The following is a 16,348-nucleotide window of genomic DNA, read 5'->3' as shown; positions in this document are numbered from 1 at the left end:
GTCTGAAGCTTGAGCTACCACCTTCAAAGACCGGCCCAATGGCAACAACTATTTTCATAACCGCTGCCTCATGTACCTCTTGATTATAGGCCAGACAGCTTTATCCTATAAATTCATACAGGCATCTAGGTTTTGGGTAGAACAACAAGCTAAGCACTCCCTAGAAACTCCAGGAAAATCCCTTCACATGACAATCAGAATTCGTCGATTTTTGGTCCCTTAGCTATTGCTCTGCGGAGAAGTGATGCAAATCACGGATAAACATATAGTCACAAGTTTGGCCAGGACGCAACACTGATCTTTAGTGGATGCTCTTTGTCCAGCCATCAAGGACTTTTTCGGCCGTCTCATGTAACGAAGCCCTTCTCTATGTACAATGCCTTATCATACTGTACACCATCGTCTGGCCTGGATGCCCAGATTGATGTTCCCGCCGACCTCTCGAAACACATGTTCACGTTTCCTAGCGCTCGAAGTAGGTCCATTGGCCCTCGGTGGGCTTCTCCTCAAGGGGTTCCCATCTGCAATTGGTGTTAGTGCGTGCGTCCATACGTTGCAAGATAAGTGGCAACTTACACCTTGGCCTCCAGCATTGTGTCGACGAGCTTGAGCTCGGCCTGTGCCACCTCAATGACCTCCTCAATCAGGCCAGCGCCAATCTTCGTCTCGATCTCCTCGACCCTGTAGTAAAATTCCCGCATTAGTAATCCGTATTACATCATTGGCCGGCTCTCGGGTGATCTCGGTATTCAGGTAGAACGTACTGGTCGGCGGTCAATTGGGGCTCGGCCTCCCACTTGACCTTTTGCCGGTGTCCATGGGCTGACGCTCAAAGATGAGCTCCTGGTCAGCGCGCTCGGCCTCGGAGCGGGGCCCCTCGAGCTCGGCGCCCTCGTCGATCTCGCCGTCCCACTCCTCGTGGCGGATATCCTTCTCCTGCGGCGCGTGGCGCATCATGTAGGTCTGCCCGCCGCGCTGGACGACCTGCATGCGGGCGCCGTCGCGGGCGGCGCGGTTCTCGATCTTGAAGCCGTCCGGGTGCTGCTCGAGGATCTTCTTGGCCCGCTCGGCCCACTCGGCGTGCCCGGGCGGCTCGGCGGCCTCGATGATGGACATGCGGTGCTTGGTCAGGGCCTCGACCGACTGGCGGTACAGCGACGTCTCGGGCGCGGCCTGCAGCTTCTCCAGCGTCGTGTTGTAGAGGTACAGCAGCGTCGAGCGCGGCGACGTGGCCGTGTACAGGCCCGTCAGGCCCGTGGGGTTGCCCGCGTTCAGGTAGCGCGTGGCCGCCGGCTTGACGTCGGCCAGGAGTCGTAGTGTCCGCCGCATCTTGGTTCGGGGGGAGCTCAATGGGGCGATTCAATTGAACTGGGAAGGGGGGATGATGTCGTCGTCGAGGGTTTTGCTACCGGGCCGCGGAAATTCGTTGGAGGGAGCGTAGCTCCAATTGCTGCGGACGTCAGGACGAGCTCGGACCATCCGCCACCGCCCGCCGTCCTTGAATTTATCTGTGGCTGAATTGTGGCTAGTGCAGAAATACAGGCCACAACTTCAACCTCAACCGTCTGAGAATCAGGTTGTCAAGGAACTGTAATGGTTGGCCATAGCAACGCAGGTAACTTGAAGACTGTTTCCCACCTGAGTTTTGTACTCCAATCACAATATGTTTCAGATGATGAAGTCGAATTGGGCTTGCATGAGAGCCGCTCACAAGCATTTCCAATCGTCCAAGACGGATGGTGCTCATTGCCTCATGATGATTACAGGCAGCGTCCCTGATCAAATAGTTCGGATAAATTCAAAGTTTACCTGTAGAAACACACTGCGATGCACTGAGTATAGGCTATGATACATAACCTGTTTGCCATGCATACCTTGACTCGGATCCCTGGTGATGCGGGCATTGGCAACCAGACGGGAATCACCCATAAAAGTTGAGACTCTCGGGAGTTTGGATGCTATACGGTACACTTCTCTTGTACTCTACATGATAGGGAACATGCTTATTGTAAGTAGTTTCTCGCTGGCAGGTTGACTTGGTATTGGATCAACGTTGGAAAGGGGAACAGACAACCAGATAACCGTCCATTACGCTGTCTCGGTGTTATGGATTTTTCTGCGGCCAATATATATCTCTACTGAATGCTCACCAGTTCCTGTAATATGCAACGTGGTTTCAGCTTGGGGTAGAAAAGTCGGAGACTCTACAAACTTGCAAAACCTGTTGCCCTTTTCTTTGCAGCAGCAACCAATAGTATTCCGTAAAGATGATGTCCAAATATTCTTCAGAGGCCGGTTCAAGCAGATATCCCCATAAGAGTTGATCGTTTCAAGGCTATAATGGTTCCACTCCTGTAATATCCGCTATGGTAGCACGGGGGTATTTGTTGTTATGGCAAAGCGTCAATACTTGTTATTCGTACATCAATCGTTGAACGATGCTAATTTATTTATTTTGAAACCATTTAAAAATGGATATCGCGCCTAGGGTGGGATAATTACGTATACTCCCCTAAGCATCATCGAGCATCTAAACTCATGATCGAGGATACATAATCTGGTACTATAAGAGCACCACGACACGATGCCTGAATCTTGAAAGGAGTTTATCCGAATATCAAGGTGGTGATTATGCCCGGAAAGAACGGAAGCTGCCTACATAAATCACCGTTCCAAGCAACATAGTGGCCCAAATTCCACCACCCAGCTGACAAGCAACCACGCCACTTATAGATATTAACACCCGGATTCTAGATTTTCTGCTTGAATGGACTTTTCCCAAGATCGGGAAGACTTGACAGAAACAAAAGCCTTCGCTCAACATTGCAACTGTTGCCCAAAGCTCCCGGTTAAGTGGGCTGGATGGTAAGCTTATTGACGAAACAAACGACCACAGCCATATGCATGGCGTCGCAGTAGGCTATCAGATCTGGATGCCTCAAGGAGGGAATATGCGTACACGATTTCCAGTCTAGCCCGATTCTTGCTACGTAAAAACGTGATTTTCTCGTATTCCGTTCCAACGCCCCCGCCAACACTACGCCAATGCGATTAGTTGAAAGGCCGGGCGGAAAACATCTGCCTATTTTTGGAAGGAAGACTGGAATAGATTAAGGAAGACTTAATAGCGAGGGGCCTCTCTGATTTGGTTGCGTTTCTTGTTTTAGTGTGAGATCGGATGTTGTCATCAGACACTAGTAGTGATGGCATTATGCGGCTGACACAGGGCTGAAGACCCAGTCAACAAAGGCGAAAAAGGCGGGGAAGCCTCCCTTGCTTGATACACACCTCGTATGCAACTAACTCGCGGCTGTCAAAATCCGAGGGCGGAGGGAAGGAGGGCAGCTGACGACGGCCTCTCGGGGGGCGTTTTCGTATGTAGGTCGTGGAATGGTGCTTACCGAGACTCGGAAGCCGGGCTGGGGTATGCCCCTTTTGTATTGGCTCCCGCCCTCGCGGTGGCTTTTGCCTTTTCCCCCATGGGCCAATGAGCACAGTTAAGTGGTCTAATGGGAATACGTAGGGGCTTCTAAGCTGAGAATAGCACGCCAGCACACCAGCACACAGCCCCGGGCCAACAGACCACTGCAACTGCCGCGGCCGAGCTCTGGTAGTGGGTATTCTTCGGTCTCAACACCGACGCGATGGTGATACGAGCTGCAAGCTGGCTAACACCGGACGCCTATTTCTCGAGAGCCTGCATTGGAGCTCACCGAGGATGCCGGACAAATTAAGACGTCGGGCTATATGGCTTGATGCTATACGAGGTGCAGTCAGTAGAATCAGAAGACCAAAAGCTGCAAGAAAGGACAGCAATATCGGGTTCCGGGGTAGAACATCTAGATATAAATACCCCCATGATTCCTATGAGATGGGAGTCTCGAGATATCATCCTCACCCATCACTCCTCAGCAGCATCCAGCTCTCCTATTACAAACCAAACCGCAAAAAGCCCAACTCGAACACTCTTGTTCCCTCTTTCTTCGACCTCACCCAAAACGAAAATGCAGTTCCCCGCTCTCCTCGCCCTGGCCGCCACCGCCGTCCTGGCAATGCCCTCGAACAACCTCGAGGCCCGCCACGAGTGCACGCCGCCCTCGTACGCCTGCAAGGGCGACAAGGCGGGCTGGCTTGTCTGCAACGTCGACGGAAGCTGGCTGGTAAGTCTTTTTTGATGAGAACCTGCAACCTAAGGAGAAGACACCTTCTCGTGGCGTGAATTTCTTCGCTAACTCGGGGGTCCAGAACGGCGGTTCCTGCCCCAAGGGAACTACTTGTAGCCCGATCAACAACCTGCCTTACTGCACTTAGATGCTTGCTTGGATGACGATCCTGAAGGGCTAAAGGGGGTTGGTGGGTTCGGTGGAATAGGTGGCCTACGGTGTGGGTGGTGCTTGCTAGCTAGCTTGGAAAAGGAAACATATCACGCTCCTTATATTAGTCTGATAATGCATTATCCTATGACCTCACTGAGTTTCAGCAGTAGCCTATATCGTAGAATTTCATATTAGAAGGCAGGCTCCTGCGTCAGCTCGTACATATCGAGCTAGACCATATGGCATGTAGTCAGCTCGCACCCAGAGACATACAGAGGAAGTCGATACTTTTGCTCGAATAGATGGTCTACAATCATTGCTGGATCGAAGTTGTGTACTCGGGAGCGAATGCAGTAGAGGCGACGACTGGGGTAGGTTATGAGGCTTGTCCTCCAAGGCACGCTTGCCCTCATCAAAACGCTGCGCTTTGATTGTTCCTGCCCCGCCGGTCAAGCATCTCGTCCTCAGTCAACGGGATGAATAAGTGGCGGAGAGACTCTTCTTTTCAGTGGGTATATCCGATGGGAGCCACAGCAGGTGTATTGCCCGGCCCCAGCATCCGTGGGGGTGGCAGGCTAGTATTCGTTCTAGATCTCCCCCATTTATCCCGAAGAAGGAGAGGATCTCTTGGCAGTCAACTTACACCAGTTTCTCCCCCTATTCGCGACCCCCAAATCTGAGGATCATGGCGGGATACTCTCAAGAGAACTTGCCGTCGAAGTGTGCAAATGCAATTGTTAGGCAAGAGTTGCTGCAGGCGAAGGGCAGCCAAATCGGACAGAGGTACCTAGCGGCGGGGCATTTCATCGTGTCTGCCTAGCAGGGGGTGTGAGAGCTAGCTAACTGTTGCGACACCGTTCACTAACACCGATCCAGAGAAATCATCGAATTATCTTTTTATTGTCGGAGTTGAAGTCATTGTACTGTCGCAAGATCAGCGATCACCCCACACATCATGGCGTGCCGTCTAAGTGCCGAGCTCTGGCAGATCATCTTCTCCGACGTGGGCGGGGCGCCCCGAAACCACACCCGGCACGAGCACCGCGTGCAAGAGCGTATCCAAGACCTCCTCAGCTGCTGTCTCGTCTGCCGGGCCTGGCGATACGAGGCCCAGCGCGCCCTGGGGGCGGTCGTCCTCATCACCAACCGCAAACAACTCGAGGCCCGATTGGCCAGCCGCCCGGCGGGGCAGGCTGGCGTGAGGCAACTCATCATCGCGCAGAAATGGTTCATGCACGGCAACGTGTGCCTGGACTTACATGACATACTGGACTACAGCATGCCCCAACTGCAGTCGCTTGTACTCCGGGAGGGCATCACCTTACACCAGAGCAACCAGCCACGCCCTGCCGAACTGGCGAGCCTCTCAGGACTACGGGAGCTCGCATTGACGGAGCACGACGGTACTTCATATTGGCCGCCGCTGTTACGTCATTTGCCGCGTCTGCAACATCTTCACCTCGGCCAGTCTTTGGGGTTCGTTTTAGGTTCAGAGCCGCCGCCTTTCAGCCTCACGTCGCTGGAAATCTCGCATTGCGACATGAGCTCAGCGGCGTTGCAATGGTTGGTGGCCAACTCGGCCGAGAGCCTCGGCCGCCTCTCCGTGGAGGGCCTACAGCAAGAGTGGGACACGTTCATTGACCTGTCCGCCATGCGAACCGGGGGTCACCTGCCCAAGGTGCGCCATCTATCCTTCTCCGGGCCCGAGACGGCGCGCTCCAGCTACAGCAAGCATCTCCCGAGGAAGGTGACGGAGCCGCTGGCATGCTGGGGCGGCATCGAGTCGACGTATATCCGCGCCGGCGATGCGAAGATGCGCAGCGCCATCATCAACGGGCTCGCGGCCATATCGCCGCCGCCCGCCATCGAGCTGGACGCAAGCCGAATGCAGTTCCAAGACCTCAAAGCCGTCTTCCGGACGCGGAAAGCCAAGCTTCAGCCCGGGACCGTTCTTCGGCTTACCACGGATGTGGATTACGACAGCACTTGGGGCTACTGGAGCGATGAGTACGCCGAGGATGCACAGGAGCTTGCGCAAATGAACGGGGTGGTTTTGGAGATGGACAGAGTGCCACACCATGCCTGACTTTAAAGCATTGCATTCAAGCAGGGCAAGGTTGGCGGCCCTCTTTCTCGTGTTACTCCGTCTCCCGTTGGATTTTGAGGGGCCTTGTAGGTTAACAGGTACAGGGACAGGGACGGTAAAACACAACTCGCCAATTCACCATCTACGGGCCTCGCTCATATAAAGTACGACAGAATCTCTCGAATGTAATCTCTAGAATCAAAGTAAATGTATATAATGCTGAATACTAGATTATTCAAATAAATTGCACATCAGTCAGGGATATTCACCTTGTCACCTGTGTGCATCTCAGTACATTGACCTGCGTTCAATGTTTCTTTTCTTATCTTTGCATGGCATGCAGCTGGTCGTCCACCTAACGCCGGGTTAATAATGACGATGGGACGGGCCCACACCGAACCCCCCCTGACACATGCTGGGGAGGGGGAATGTCTTGAGTGGGTTGCTTGCTTGAAACCCGAGTGCATTGCAGCAAGTAACTGGCCAGGCAGTGAAATACCTCAATAGGCTGGTTAGCATGTACCTAAAGTGCTAGGTTAAGAAGGGGACTCGACCAAAAAGGCACCACTTTGTTGATCTGCCCGCCAGCCTGCCCTGCCCTGCCTTGGACTGCCTTTTCGTTACGCAGCTTCAATCGGCGACGTTTCAACTTAGCTTCTCCCAACATCATTCCCATTTGCCTGCCTCCTACCACACGCAAAAATACCGTCAAGATGGACAACTTCAAGGCCTTCGGAAGCAGTCTGAGGTCAGTATTCTACTCGTCTTCCTATCATGAATTGCCCCACCTAGGAGGCCTTTTTTTCTCTCTTAATCGTAAGAGGGTTTCGTCATACCCTCTGTGGTCGCTCGCGATAGCGGTCGCTGTCGCTTTGCCTACCTGGCAACATGGAAGCCCAGGAATCTTCTATAGCTTGATCGCAATTTACTGACGATGACGAGGGTAACAGCTCGATCGGCTCCCAGATCACCCCCTTTGCCACGCGCAACTTCCAGTACGCCAAGGAGCAGCTTGGCCAAGCTGAGGACAAGGTATGAAAACAGCTGCCCTAGAGCTTTCTACACACTGGGAACACAATCGGTCGCTGACGACGCCCTCTTTGTTACTGGCCCTCCAGACCCAGCTGCCCCCCGACTACATCGACCTCGAGAAGCGCGTCGATGCCCTCAAGGCCGTCCACCAGAAGATGCTGGCGGTGACGTCGCAGTACTCGCACGAGGCCTACGACTACCCGCCCAACATCAAGGAGACCTTCTCGGACCTCGGCCGCACCGTCAGCGAAAAGGTCCAGCTGCTGTCCACCGCCACCACCCCCGCCGAGGCCCAGGCCGCCCTCACCGCGCCCCCCGCCGCCAAGCCCCAGCCCAAGACCTTCAACCACGCCCTCGCCCGCGCCAGCCTGGCCAGCTCCCAGCTGCTGCACCAGCAGCACACCGGCGCCGGCGAGGACCCCCTCGCCACCGCCCTCGAGAAGTACGCCCTCGCCAGCGAGCGCGTCGGCGAGACCCGCCTCGCCCAGGACGCCCAGATCCAGAGCCGCTACCTGGCCGGCTGGAACACCACCCTCAACACCAACCTCATGTTCGCGACCCGCGCGCGCAAGAACGTCGAGAAGGCCCGCCTGACGCTGGATTCCGTCAAGTCGCGCGTCAAGGGCAACGCCTGGAAGATCGGCGCCGCCTCCCCCGAGATGGCGAGCACCACGAGGAGCTCAGCGCCGAGGCCCAGGAGGAGATTGAGAAGGCCGAGGACGAGTTCGTCACTCAGACCGAGGAGGCCGTCAGCGTCATGAAGAACGTGAGTAGCAACATGCGCATTGGTCCCGTCACATAGGTTTTCCGTACTAACCAAGTCTCAGGTGCTCGATACCCCCGAACCTCTGCGCAACCTCGCCGAGCTCATCGCCGCCCAGGTTGAGTACCATAAGAAGGCCTACGATATCCTCGCCGAGCTTGCTCCCGTTATCGAGGGTCTCCAGGTCGAGCAGGAGGCCGCCTACCGAAAGAGCCGCGAGAGCGGCGCATAGATGCACGACCTCCATCTGACTATGAGATCCCCCATATACCCACATTGGCAGAGTGCTACAACACCGTAGCCTAGGCTAGGAGGACAGGCTTCGAGTGTGCGTGCGTACGTGCAGGAAACCAAGGGGTGGCGTTGCCGCAGGGAAATTCGCGCCCAAGGTCCCCTTCGTTTTCGATTCTAGCGGCAAACTGTGTCTGTTCGCAAGAAGGAATTACGGTTGCTTTTCTTCGTGGAGGTTTTTGACTAGTGCGCCCCCGGGTTCACCAATATCAATTCACATTGTTCTGACGTCCGAAAACAAGTCCGTATGCTGTGCAACCTACTTGACGTATATGTGTAAATCCATTGCCCCGACTGACGGAAGATAACTGGCCAACCGACCATACATACCTAGGTCTACTTTCACATAGCATGGTAAGCCCCACTGCAAGCGACACAACATACATAGATCAGCCTTTCCGAGTGCAATAAAATTGGACATATAGTAAGGAGACGTCAAAAATGGATCTTCGCCATAAGCAAAAACCTCAACACCTCCGCGCAATGCAAAAAGAGAAATTCATGACTCGGCTGGGGCTCGATCCCAGGACCTTCAGTGTGTTAGACTGACGTGATAACCAACTACACCACCAAGCCTCGATTTGAGATTATTAGTGTAGTGTTCCTTTATTTTAATATATAAAGCTTAAATTTTTGCTGTAAGCCCATTGCCAATTCTACTCCTTCGACAAAGTCGAAACAATCCAGGTAGAATTCCATTGCTTGCACAGCTTCAATCCGTGCGAAACCGGGCCTGGTCGGCGGTAGCTCTCCATTATAGCAAACACCATCAAGTCCATCAGATAATCTTGGGTCACGAACAATCGACTACTAGATGTCCTTTCGGAAGAAAGACGTGTTAGAAGAACTGTTTCAATTGTGGTCTTATCTACAGAATACCCTCTTCATCAACTCGTTAAGACATGCCGACCAATCTTTCGATCTCTCCCAAATTGATACTCAAAGCCACCGGCACCTCGTCCAACGTATACTGGCCAACAAGTACATCTCCGACAAACCTGACACATAACAACCCTCCGCCTTGGCGTATTGCTGCGTCCTTCACCCCGCCTAACAGAAACAATGATAAAGTATATATACAGCCACTCCGTGTGTGTGAACCATCTTGCTGTTCTTCAATCCTTCGCTAACTGTGCTGTCAACTTTTCCTGGTAAACGAGCGATGTATGCCGGATGATGCCAATGCCAATAGACGCAATCATGCACAGGGTGGGTTGACCCTAACAGATATCATTAATGAGATGATAAAGCCTTCCAGACTTGTGTTTGCTGCGGCAGCGAGCTGCTCACCAAAGGGGACCAGCACATTTCCTTCCTTCACCAGTACCCCCATACTAGCTGGCGATGACCTGGAGATATGCATGCTGCACCTACTCAGTTGACGGCTTTGGGCAGCCGTGTTCGGGGGAACAGCGGTGATCGGGGTCGCATTTGCTTTGGTCGCGGTCTTCCAAGCAAAGTTGTTTACCAGCCTTGGATGGAAGCTGCTTGTCCTTGGGCACAACCGGGGTTTTGATCTTTTCGGCCAGCCACCAAAGCGTGCCTTGGGGGTCAGCGAGCATCCTCTTCACTGCCTTCAAGCGGGCCTTGAAGGGCACGGGCGCGGGGCCCGCTCCGATGCGCCAGAGCAGCACGAACCAGGCGCCGCTGAGCACACGTACCACTATTGGGAGTACCAGCCGGCGGATCACGCAGTTTTGTCGGTCGTAGACGGCCGCGAGCGAATTCCAGGCGTGGATGTAGTCCCGGACGAGGCCCTCGGACCTGCTGTCGTACAGGGTGTCGATTGTTGGTATGGTTGTTGCTGCACGGCGGGGCCGATCGTACACGTAGTCCTCTAGCATGAATTCCGTGATGTCTGTCACAGCCTTGGGGTCGCGGCTTTGTTGCTTCTTAGTATTAGAGCTGCTTGGGGCAGCCGCCTCCTCGTCAGGGTGACCGAGCTTGCTCATTAGCAAATGGTATAATTCCTTATTCGGGCAGTCTGCAAGCTCCTGCACAGTCAGCTCTCCCATTGCCTTGGCGAAAGGGGTACGTTGTCCTTGTGGTTTCCTGGGAGCGCCAGGGTCATCCTCACCGGGTAAGGGAGTGATGGATGCCATCATTTGGTCTATCGAGGAGATCGAGGAGAGCAGATCTGAATTCATATCCATGCATTTCTTGGCCTCCGCCTTGAATTCCGATGAGCACATATCCTCGAACTCGTTGTGTACTGTCTTGAAGCAGCCGGGGATTCTCTCATCGGGGCCCGGGCAAGCATCCATGACTTCATCTGCCTTGGCATTCAGGTCCGACAAGTTTCTTTCCTCGAAGTATTTGCCTTCCTTGAGACCGGCCTGGGTGTTAGTGGTCACAGGGATCGGAGGAGCTGACGGAACTTTGCCCAGCACTTCCCACAGCTGCTTCATGGACATGTCCTCGATGTCATGTCGGTACCTTTCGAGACCACTAGAGATTTCCTTCTCGTCAGGCGAGGGAGTGATTACCACCCGAGGGACTGCGGCCTCTTTGCCCTTGGATGCTTCACCCTCGGTTGCTTTACCTTTGTTCTGTTTGCCGTTGCTGGATTCCACGCCATCCCCTTCGCTACTGGAATCCCCGGAAGTGCTAGGTTCAACGAACGCATCATCTTGACCTTCGGTTGCTGCCCTGCCGTTGCTTCCCTTGCCATTGGTGGCTTCCGTGCCGCTGTAGTCATCGGCGGTGTCGGGGTTATCATCCACGTGGTGGCAGGGCGTAATCTCCGAAGAGACTGCTCTATTGCCACGTTCGACTGCGCTGCCGTTGGTTGACGTTTCGCTGGTTGATAGCTGAAGAGGCTGGAGTGGCTGTTCTGGCACAGAATCGCGGCTGTAACCTGGTGGCGTGGGATATAATGTTAGCTTTGTACGCTGTACAGACCACAACCCTATCGGGACACGGTCGGATTGCCGCAGGGTAACGAAGAGCATCATCAAGCGATAACTCACGAACGGAAGCAAGAGGAGCCAGGTGATTAGCCTGCGTGGTTTTGATGGTAGTGCCCAAACGACCAGACATAAAGTCTTCCGTGTCGATAGTGCCTAAAGCACCAGACATATAGCTCTTTGCACCATAGGTCAGCAAACAGAGGCCCGATGGATGAGGGACAGCTCTCAATCGAGCGGACGAGAAGAGCTTGTGGGTATTATGCTGACCTCATCCCGCTTTAGGGGTATTTCATCGTAGCCACAAACTTGGCCTCGAGCCCGTGCGTGGTGGCCTAGGCAGAACAGGTACAACTTGCAATACTTCATGTCCTCGCCAACAAGCAACATCCGGGTGGCCCTGTTTTCACAACAGGCGGCACCATCATTGGCGTTGGTGGCTTGCCAGGCTCCATCGCCGGCGTCGTAGTCGTCTTTCGGGAGCGAGCTCATCTTGAACTGGGACGGGTTGGGGGAACAAACCAGAACACCTTGCAAGACATGACTTCTTCGATGATGAGGCGCCGGCTGTACTGGCAGCGGTGCATGAAGGGCAGGTCGTAGATGAAGCGCTGGTGGCAGGCACAGAGGCGGGCCTCGAACTTGTTCTTGGAGAACGTTCTCGTGGCGGGTTCGCTGCACGACTCCACGCCGCACAGGGCCGTCTTCTGGAGAAGAGGTGTCGTCTCCGCCATCTTGGTCTGCTGCTCTTGCTGAGATTTGGTGATCAGGGGGGAACGATGCCGTAGCAGATGTGTGTTTGTGGGTTTTGTGCGATACCTGGGAGAGATGGGGTGCATCGGAGTAGAGTATGAGGAAAAGACTTGTCTAACTCTTTATATCGCTCAGTTGACTGCTGGGAATGCGTGAGAAGATTAATGGCACATCAATGCTCGAGCGAAGTGCTGCGAAGTTCTTGTGTGGGTACGCCATAGCTGGCCGAGGGAAGTTGCGCTGCCGTAGGCCAATTCCTTCTCGTTCACTTGAGCAGGTAGGTGTAAGTAACAGCGCTTCGGGACTGCTTGGGGAGAACTGCATGTGAGACGTTGCACTTTCCTCCTTTCGAGGACTCGCACTTGATTATGGTAGCATGGCTGATTGGGGACGGAGAAGCCGCGGGTCAAACACTTGAACAGCAGGAGGTTTCTTCCCGTCGTTGGGTTCTGGCAAGCCAAAACACATTCCCAATACAAATGATAGGGAAAGTGCGCGGGTATTTGGGCGGAGGGCCAACTGCCGCATTTTGAGCCACCACGATGGGTCAAATGGGATGCTATGACCAAGATGTCGGCCGGGCTACAGCATGTGCATTGAGTGAAAGATGGATTGCTTTGCCAGTGCCAATTGATTACATATCGTTGGCAGCCGCGACAACTGCGCCAATCTCCCATTGAGTCGTGTATGGTCTTGTGAAGATAAGTTCAATGTTGCTAGATAAAGCAGACTGTGTAGTCCAACTCTGCATGTATGTGTGTCCTGTGCTTGGGATCCCAAATTCCAGTTGCGTGTATCATGCTCCGTCCCATGCTTATGCGTATGCTGCTCATGCCAATGCTGATGCTTGCCATATGGGATATGCTCCAACCATCACCGCCATTCATCATTGTCATTCGTGTCAGGAGCAAAGCGATCCCCGAGTAAAAACTGCCCATGCTGACATAGTGAAAATCGTACGCCCATGCCAACGGTAAAAAAGGCAGCAAGAAATGGCTCAGAAAAACATCAAATCCTCGTCTTTCCATCCCAGCTTGCCGAGGATGGCATGCACACTCTTCTCCATAGGACCAGGCCCGCAAACGAGCACCAACTCGTCGCTGCCGGGTTCTGCACAGGGGCCGACCTCCTTCTCCAGCAGCCTAGCGTCGATGCGTCCGCGTGGTCCAGTCCAGCTCGCCTCAGGCTGGCTGAGGGTGTGCAGTAGGGTAAGCTTGTGCTCGTTGTCCGTTTTCAAGTCGTCAATCTCGGCCCTCAAGAGAATGTCCTCCTCGGTGCGATTCCCGTTCAGGACCTGACACCGCGTCGGGTCTTCCGAGTCCTTCATCACGGCGCGGAGAACCTGGAAGATAGGCGTGATGCCAGAGCCGCCGCAGATCATGATGAACCGCTTCACCTTGCGCTGCGTGGCTCCGATGCTGCACATGCCGCGGCCCAGGTACTCAAACCGACCCGTGGGCCCCTTGAAGTCGACGAAATGGCCAATCGGGATTGAGTCGAGTGCCTGCGTCATTCGGCCGCCCTTGCACTCCGAAGTGTCATAGTAGATCTTGACAAGCACGTGCAGTTTGCCCTGGCCGTTGATCTCCGAGATCGGTGTATAGGAGCGGATGATGGCCTCGCGTGTCACCGGATCCCGCAATCGCATCATGAGGTGCTTGCCGACCGGAAGCCCGGCGGCTTGGGAGGGGTGCTCCAGATCAAAGGTGAAAACCTTGGTGTCGCTCGAGAGTCGGCTTTTGGCGGACAGGACCGCCTTGGTCCATAGCTTGGACTGGAGGAAGATCGGCCGGGGCTCCTGATTGTCCGCTGCATCTGCAGACGCAACCTCGCCGCTGGACATAATCGCTCGGGACACCTCATCCAACGTTCCGATGTGATAGTCGGGCATCATGGCCTTGGCATTCTCGCTATCTTTGGGCGTGTCAGAAGGGATGCGTGAAAGGCGGAAGATTCAGGAGCGTGTACTTACGAATGGCCAAAAACTCCTCGCTGGCATCTTGCCCGGCCGTACCGAAGATGGACGTCGCTCCACCAGGGTGGCCCTCCAAGTATTGGGTGCCATCGTACACTTCTCCGTTTATCACGAACCACGGCTCAGTCTCGCCGCCATGCTGTCGTAACTCTTCTATCGTTATAAGCCTCTTGACCTCTTTGTTAACGAGACATATTTCTATCGCTGGCTCCTGTTCGGTGGCAGCTGTCTCTTCTCCTTTCACACTCTCGCCCCAAAAACCATTCGAAAGGTTCCCGCCCGCCTTTTTGACCCTTTCCATCCACCCGCCGGGCATCAATGCTGGCTGGGTCGGGTGCTCGAACCTCAATTCGTGGGCTTCTTTGTGGATCACGACCCTGAACCAAGGGTTGTTCAGCATACCCAGCACACTCCAGTACATGTCGCGAGGCTGCACCATCATGGACTCGTCCATGGCCCGGACCATGATATCGTCTGCCTGAGCGAGAGAATCAATCGGTATATCCAAATGCCAGAAACACCAGCAAAAACAGCTTTCTCTCCATGACACGTCGAGACGACCACCATGCAGCGTATCGTCATCTGGCGCTTGCCGATATTCGTCCTCGGGGTATACGATATTGGCAAGCAACCATGTCTTGCCCTTGTTGAGGGTTATTTCGACCCTGGTGACACGCTTGCCGCCTCCAGCATAAGCATACCCACGAACCGCATATAAATTAGCAGTGCCAGCGGTAGATACCTTCTCGCCATGCGCAGGATAGCAAGTCGCGCTGTTCGTGTTGAGATCGTAGATGGCGTATCTCTCATCCTTCCAGGTTTCTGGCAGGTTGGCGCTCATCTCGGGATCAACCATGGTCGGCAAGACTCGGTTGTCGTAGATGTGGTACCAGTTGTCACTGGGTGCGGCGGTGACGATGATCTTCTTTAACCACTTCACACTGCGACCTCCGATCTGACCGGGAACGACGACACGAAGGGGCTTGCCATGGTCCGGATGCAGCGTCTCCCCATTCATCTTGTGTGCAACCAGGATACCACGGTTCGGGTCCATTGCCCAGTTGAGCTTGACAGACGTCCCATAGTAACCATTTGGTAACTTGTCCGCCCCTTCAAAGCAGACGTACCTTGCACCCCGTTTCGGTATAGCTCGCTTCAGCAGATCCCCTATCACAACCCCGGTCCAGAGTGCTGTGGACAGGCCAGCAGCACCCCATGAGAAACCTTTGGTCTTCCTGACGACGTTTTGTTCTTTTCGACGGTTACCAGCACACACTAGCGTGACGGGATAGGTGACTTGGTCGAAGTCCTTCAGTAAATCGGCCAAGGTCAATTTTATAGGCTGCTCCACCATGCCTTCGATCGAGAACTCCCAGTTTAGGACTTCGTCGTCCTCCACGTTGGGGACATGACCATGGTTACGGACAAAATGTAAATCTTTTGACGTGAGGAACCCCTCGTTGTAGAGTTCACTCAGGGGTGCCTCTGTGTTGAACGGGTGGATACCGGTTAGGCGGATCAGCCTTGAGTCGCGCGGAACATGGCGGTCTGGAGTTTTGAGATCTTCCGGCAAGACCGTAGTGTCAGACCTCGATTTGGGCGGCAACGGGTATGCTGTGGATTTCACCGGAGAGGGTGCGTTACGGCTACCCCTGAGTTCTCGCTCGGTGTCCGAATCACTGTCGGAACTGACGTCTCTGGAGTGGGAAGCCGTGGCTGGTGGCGTTGGGGGCAAAGCAAGAACTGAGGATTGCTGCGTAGGCAATGCAACGGATGAGGATCCCACCACCTCCATTTTAACGCAAATAAGAATGCAAGCAAAGACGCTAGACGGCCAGAGGCTACACGAAGCTCATATGGCATGGATATTAGAACACAGCAAAGGATCCGTTTGACAGAACTGTAAGAAGCAAAACCGTATGGAAGTGGTTGCAGGATAGATCATGTCGAGGGAGTGTAAAGGGGGGAGCCCGATGTAGTTGTAGAGCGTGCTGCTACCGGTACATTGGCGCATGCAAGCAAGGAGGTTGCTTTGGGTTCTCGAACTCAGATTGCCTCGGACTCGGAATGAGGGTCTTTCTCGCTGGCTCCACTCGGGTTAGTGAGTGAGCTTCGTCGAGCAGCCGACATGTTCCAATGATACGACGGAACCGGGTTGCACGTCGTAAGACCTGAAGCCAGCCAGGCCTCTCATGGGTGGTGGTGGTGGTCGAATAGGGAGCGGAA

General features: G+C 54.2%; 8 protein-coding genes across 8 annotated transcripts; 3 read left to right on the top strand and 5 right to left on the bottom strand.

The window, feature by feature from the left end:
* Nucleotides 1-463: 463 nt before the first annotated feature.
* Nucleotides 464-1,329, bottom strand: PG986_006267 (uncharacterized protein; the record flags this gene model as incomplete). The annotated part of the gene is made up of 3 exons (XM_066842489.1): nucleotides 464-521; nucleotides 577-681; nucleotides 803-1,329. The coding sequence occupies 3 exons, from the start codon at nucleotides 1,327-1,329 to the stop codon at nucleotides 464-466; spliced, it is 690 nt and encodes a 229-aa protein (XP_066702351.1).
* Nucleotides 1,330-4,004: 2,675 nt separating this feature from the next.
* On the top strand, nucleotides 4,005-4,311 carry PG986_006266 (uncharacterized protein; the record flags this gene model as incomplete). Its single annotated transcript, XM_066842488.1, has 2 exons — nucleotides 4,005-4,160; nucleotides 4,246-4,311. 2 exons carry the CDS (start codon nucleotides 4,005-4,007, stop codon nucleotides 4,309-4,311), a joined length of 222 nt encoding a protein of 73 aa, XP_066702350.1.
* Nucleotides 4,312-5,283: 972 nt separating this feature from the next.
* Nucleotides 5,284-5,728, bottom strand: PG986_006265 (uncharacterized protein; the record flags this gene model as incomplete). Its single annotated transcript, XM_066842487.1, has 2 exons — nucleotides 5,284-5,565; nucleotides 5,642-5,728. The coding sequence occupies 2 exons, from the start codon at nucleotides 5,726-5,728 to the stop codon at nucleotides 5,284-5,286; spliced, it is 369 nt and encodes a 122-aa protein (XP_066702349.1).
* A 275-nt stretch (nucleotides 5,729-6,003) lies between these two features.
* Nucleotides 6,004-6,396, bottom strand: PG986_006264 (uncharacterized protein; the record flags this gene model as incomplete). Its single annotated transcript, XM_066842486.1, has 1 exon — nucleotides 6,004-6,396. The coding sequence occupies one exon, from the start codon at nucleotides 6,394-6,396 to the stop codon at nucleotides 6,004-6,006; it is 393 nt and encodes a 130-aa protein (XP_066702348.1).
* A 719-nt stretch (nucleotides 6,397-7,115) lies between these two features.
* PG986_006263 (uncharacterized protein) lies at nucleotides 7,116-8,429 on the top strand (the record flags this gene model as incomplete). Its single annotated transcript, XM_066842485.1, has 5 exons — nucleotides 7,116-7,150; nucleotides 7,353-7,434; nucleotides 7,521-8,051; nucleotides 8,102-8,200; nucleotides 8,262-8,429. 5 exons carry the CDS (start codon nucleotides 7,116-7,118, stop codon nucleotides 8,427-8,429), a joined length of 915 nt encoding a protein of 304 aa, XP_066702347.1.
* Nucleotides 8,430-9,688: 1,259 nt separating this feature from the next.
* On the top strand, nucleotides 9,689-11,280 carry PG986_006262 (uncharacterized protein; the record flags this gene model as incomplete). The annotated part of the gene is made up of 5 exons (XM_066842484.1): nucleotides 9,689-9,697; nucleotides 10,018-10,280; nucleotides 10,472-10,568; nucleotides 10,777-10,830; nucleotides 10,876-11,280. 5 exons carry the CDS (start codon nucleotides 9,689-9,691, stop codon nucleotides 11,278-11,280), a joined length of 828 nt encoding a protein of 275 aa, XP_066702346.1.
* A 602-nt stretch (nucleotides 11,281-11,882) lies between these two features.
* PG986_006261 (uncharacterized protein) lies at nucleotides 11,883-12,128 on the bottom strand (the record flags this gene model as incomplete). The annotated part of the gene is made up of 1 exon (XM_066842483.1): nucleotides 11,883-12,128. One exon carries the CDS (start codon nucleotides 12,126-12,128, stop codon nucleotides 11,883-11,885), a length of 246 nt encoding a protein of 81 aa, XP_066702345.1.
* Nucleotides 12,129-13,144: 1,016 nt separating this feature from the next.
* PG986_006260 (uncharacterized protein) lies at nucleotides 13,145-15,917 on the bottom strand (the record flags this gene model as incomplete). The annotated part of the gene is made up of 2 exons (XM_066842482.1): nucleotides 13,145-14,061; nucleotides 14,120-15,917. 2 exons carry the CDS (start codon nucleotides 15,915-15,917, stop codon nucleotides 13,145-13,147), a joined length of 2,715 nt encoding a protein of 904 aa, XP_066702344.1.
* Between the last annotated feature and the right edge of the window lie 431 nt (nucleotides 15,918-16,348).

This window comes from Apiospora aurea, assembly GCF_038362705.1.
Source record: "Apiospora aurea strain CBS 24483 chromosome Unknown utg000004l_segment0_segment0, whole genome shotgun sequence".
NCBI lineage: Eukaryota > Fungi > Ascomycota > Sordariomycetes > Amphisphaeriales > Apiosporaceae > Apiospora > Apiospora aurea.
This window is presented reverse-complemented; position numbering and strand designations above follow the sequence as displayed.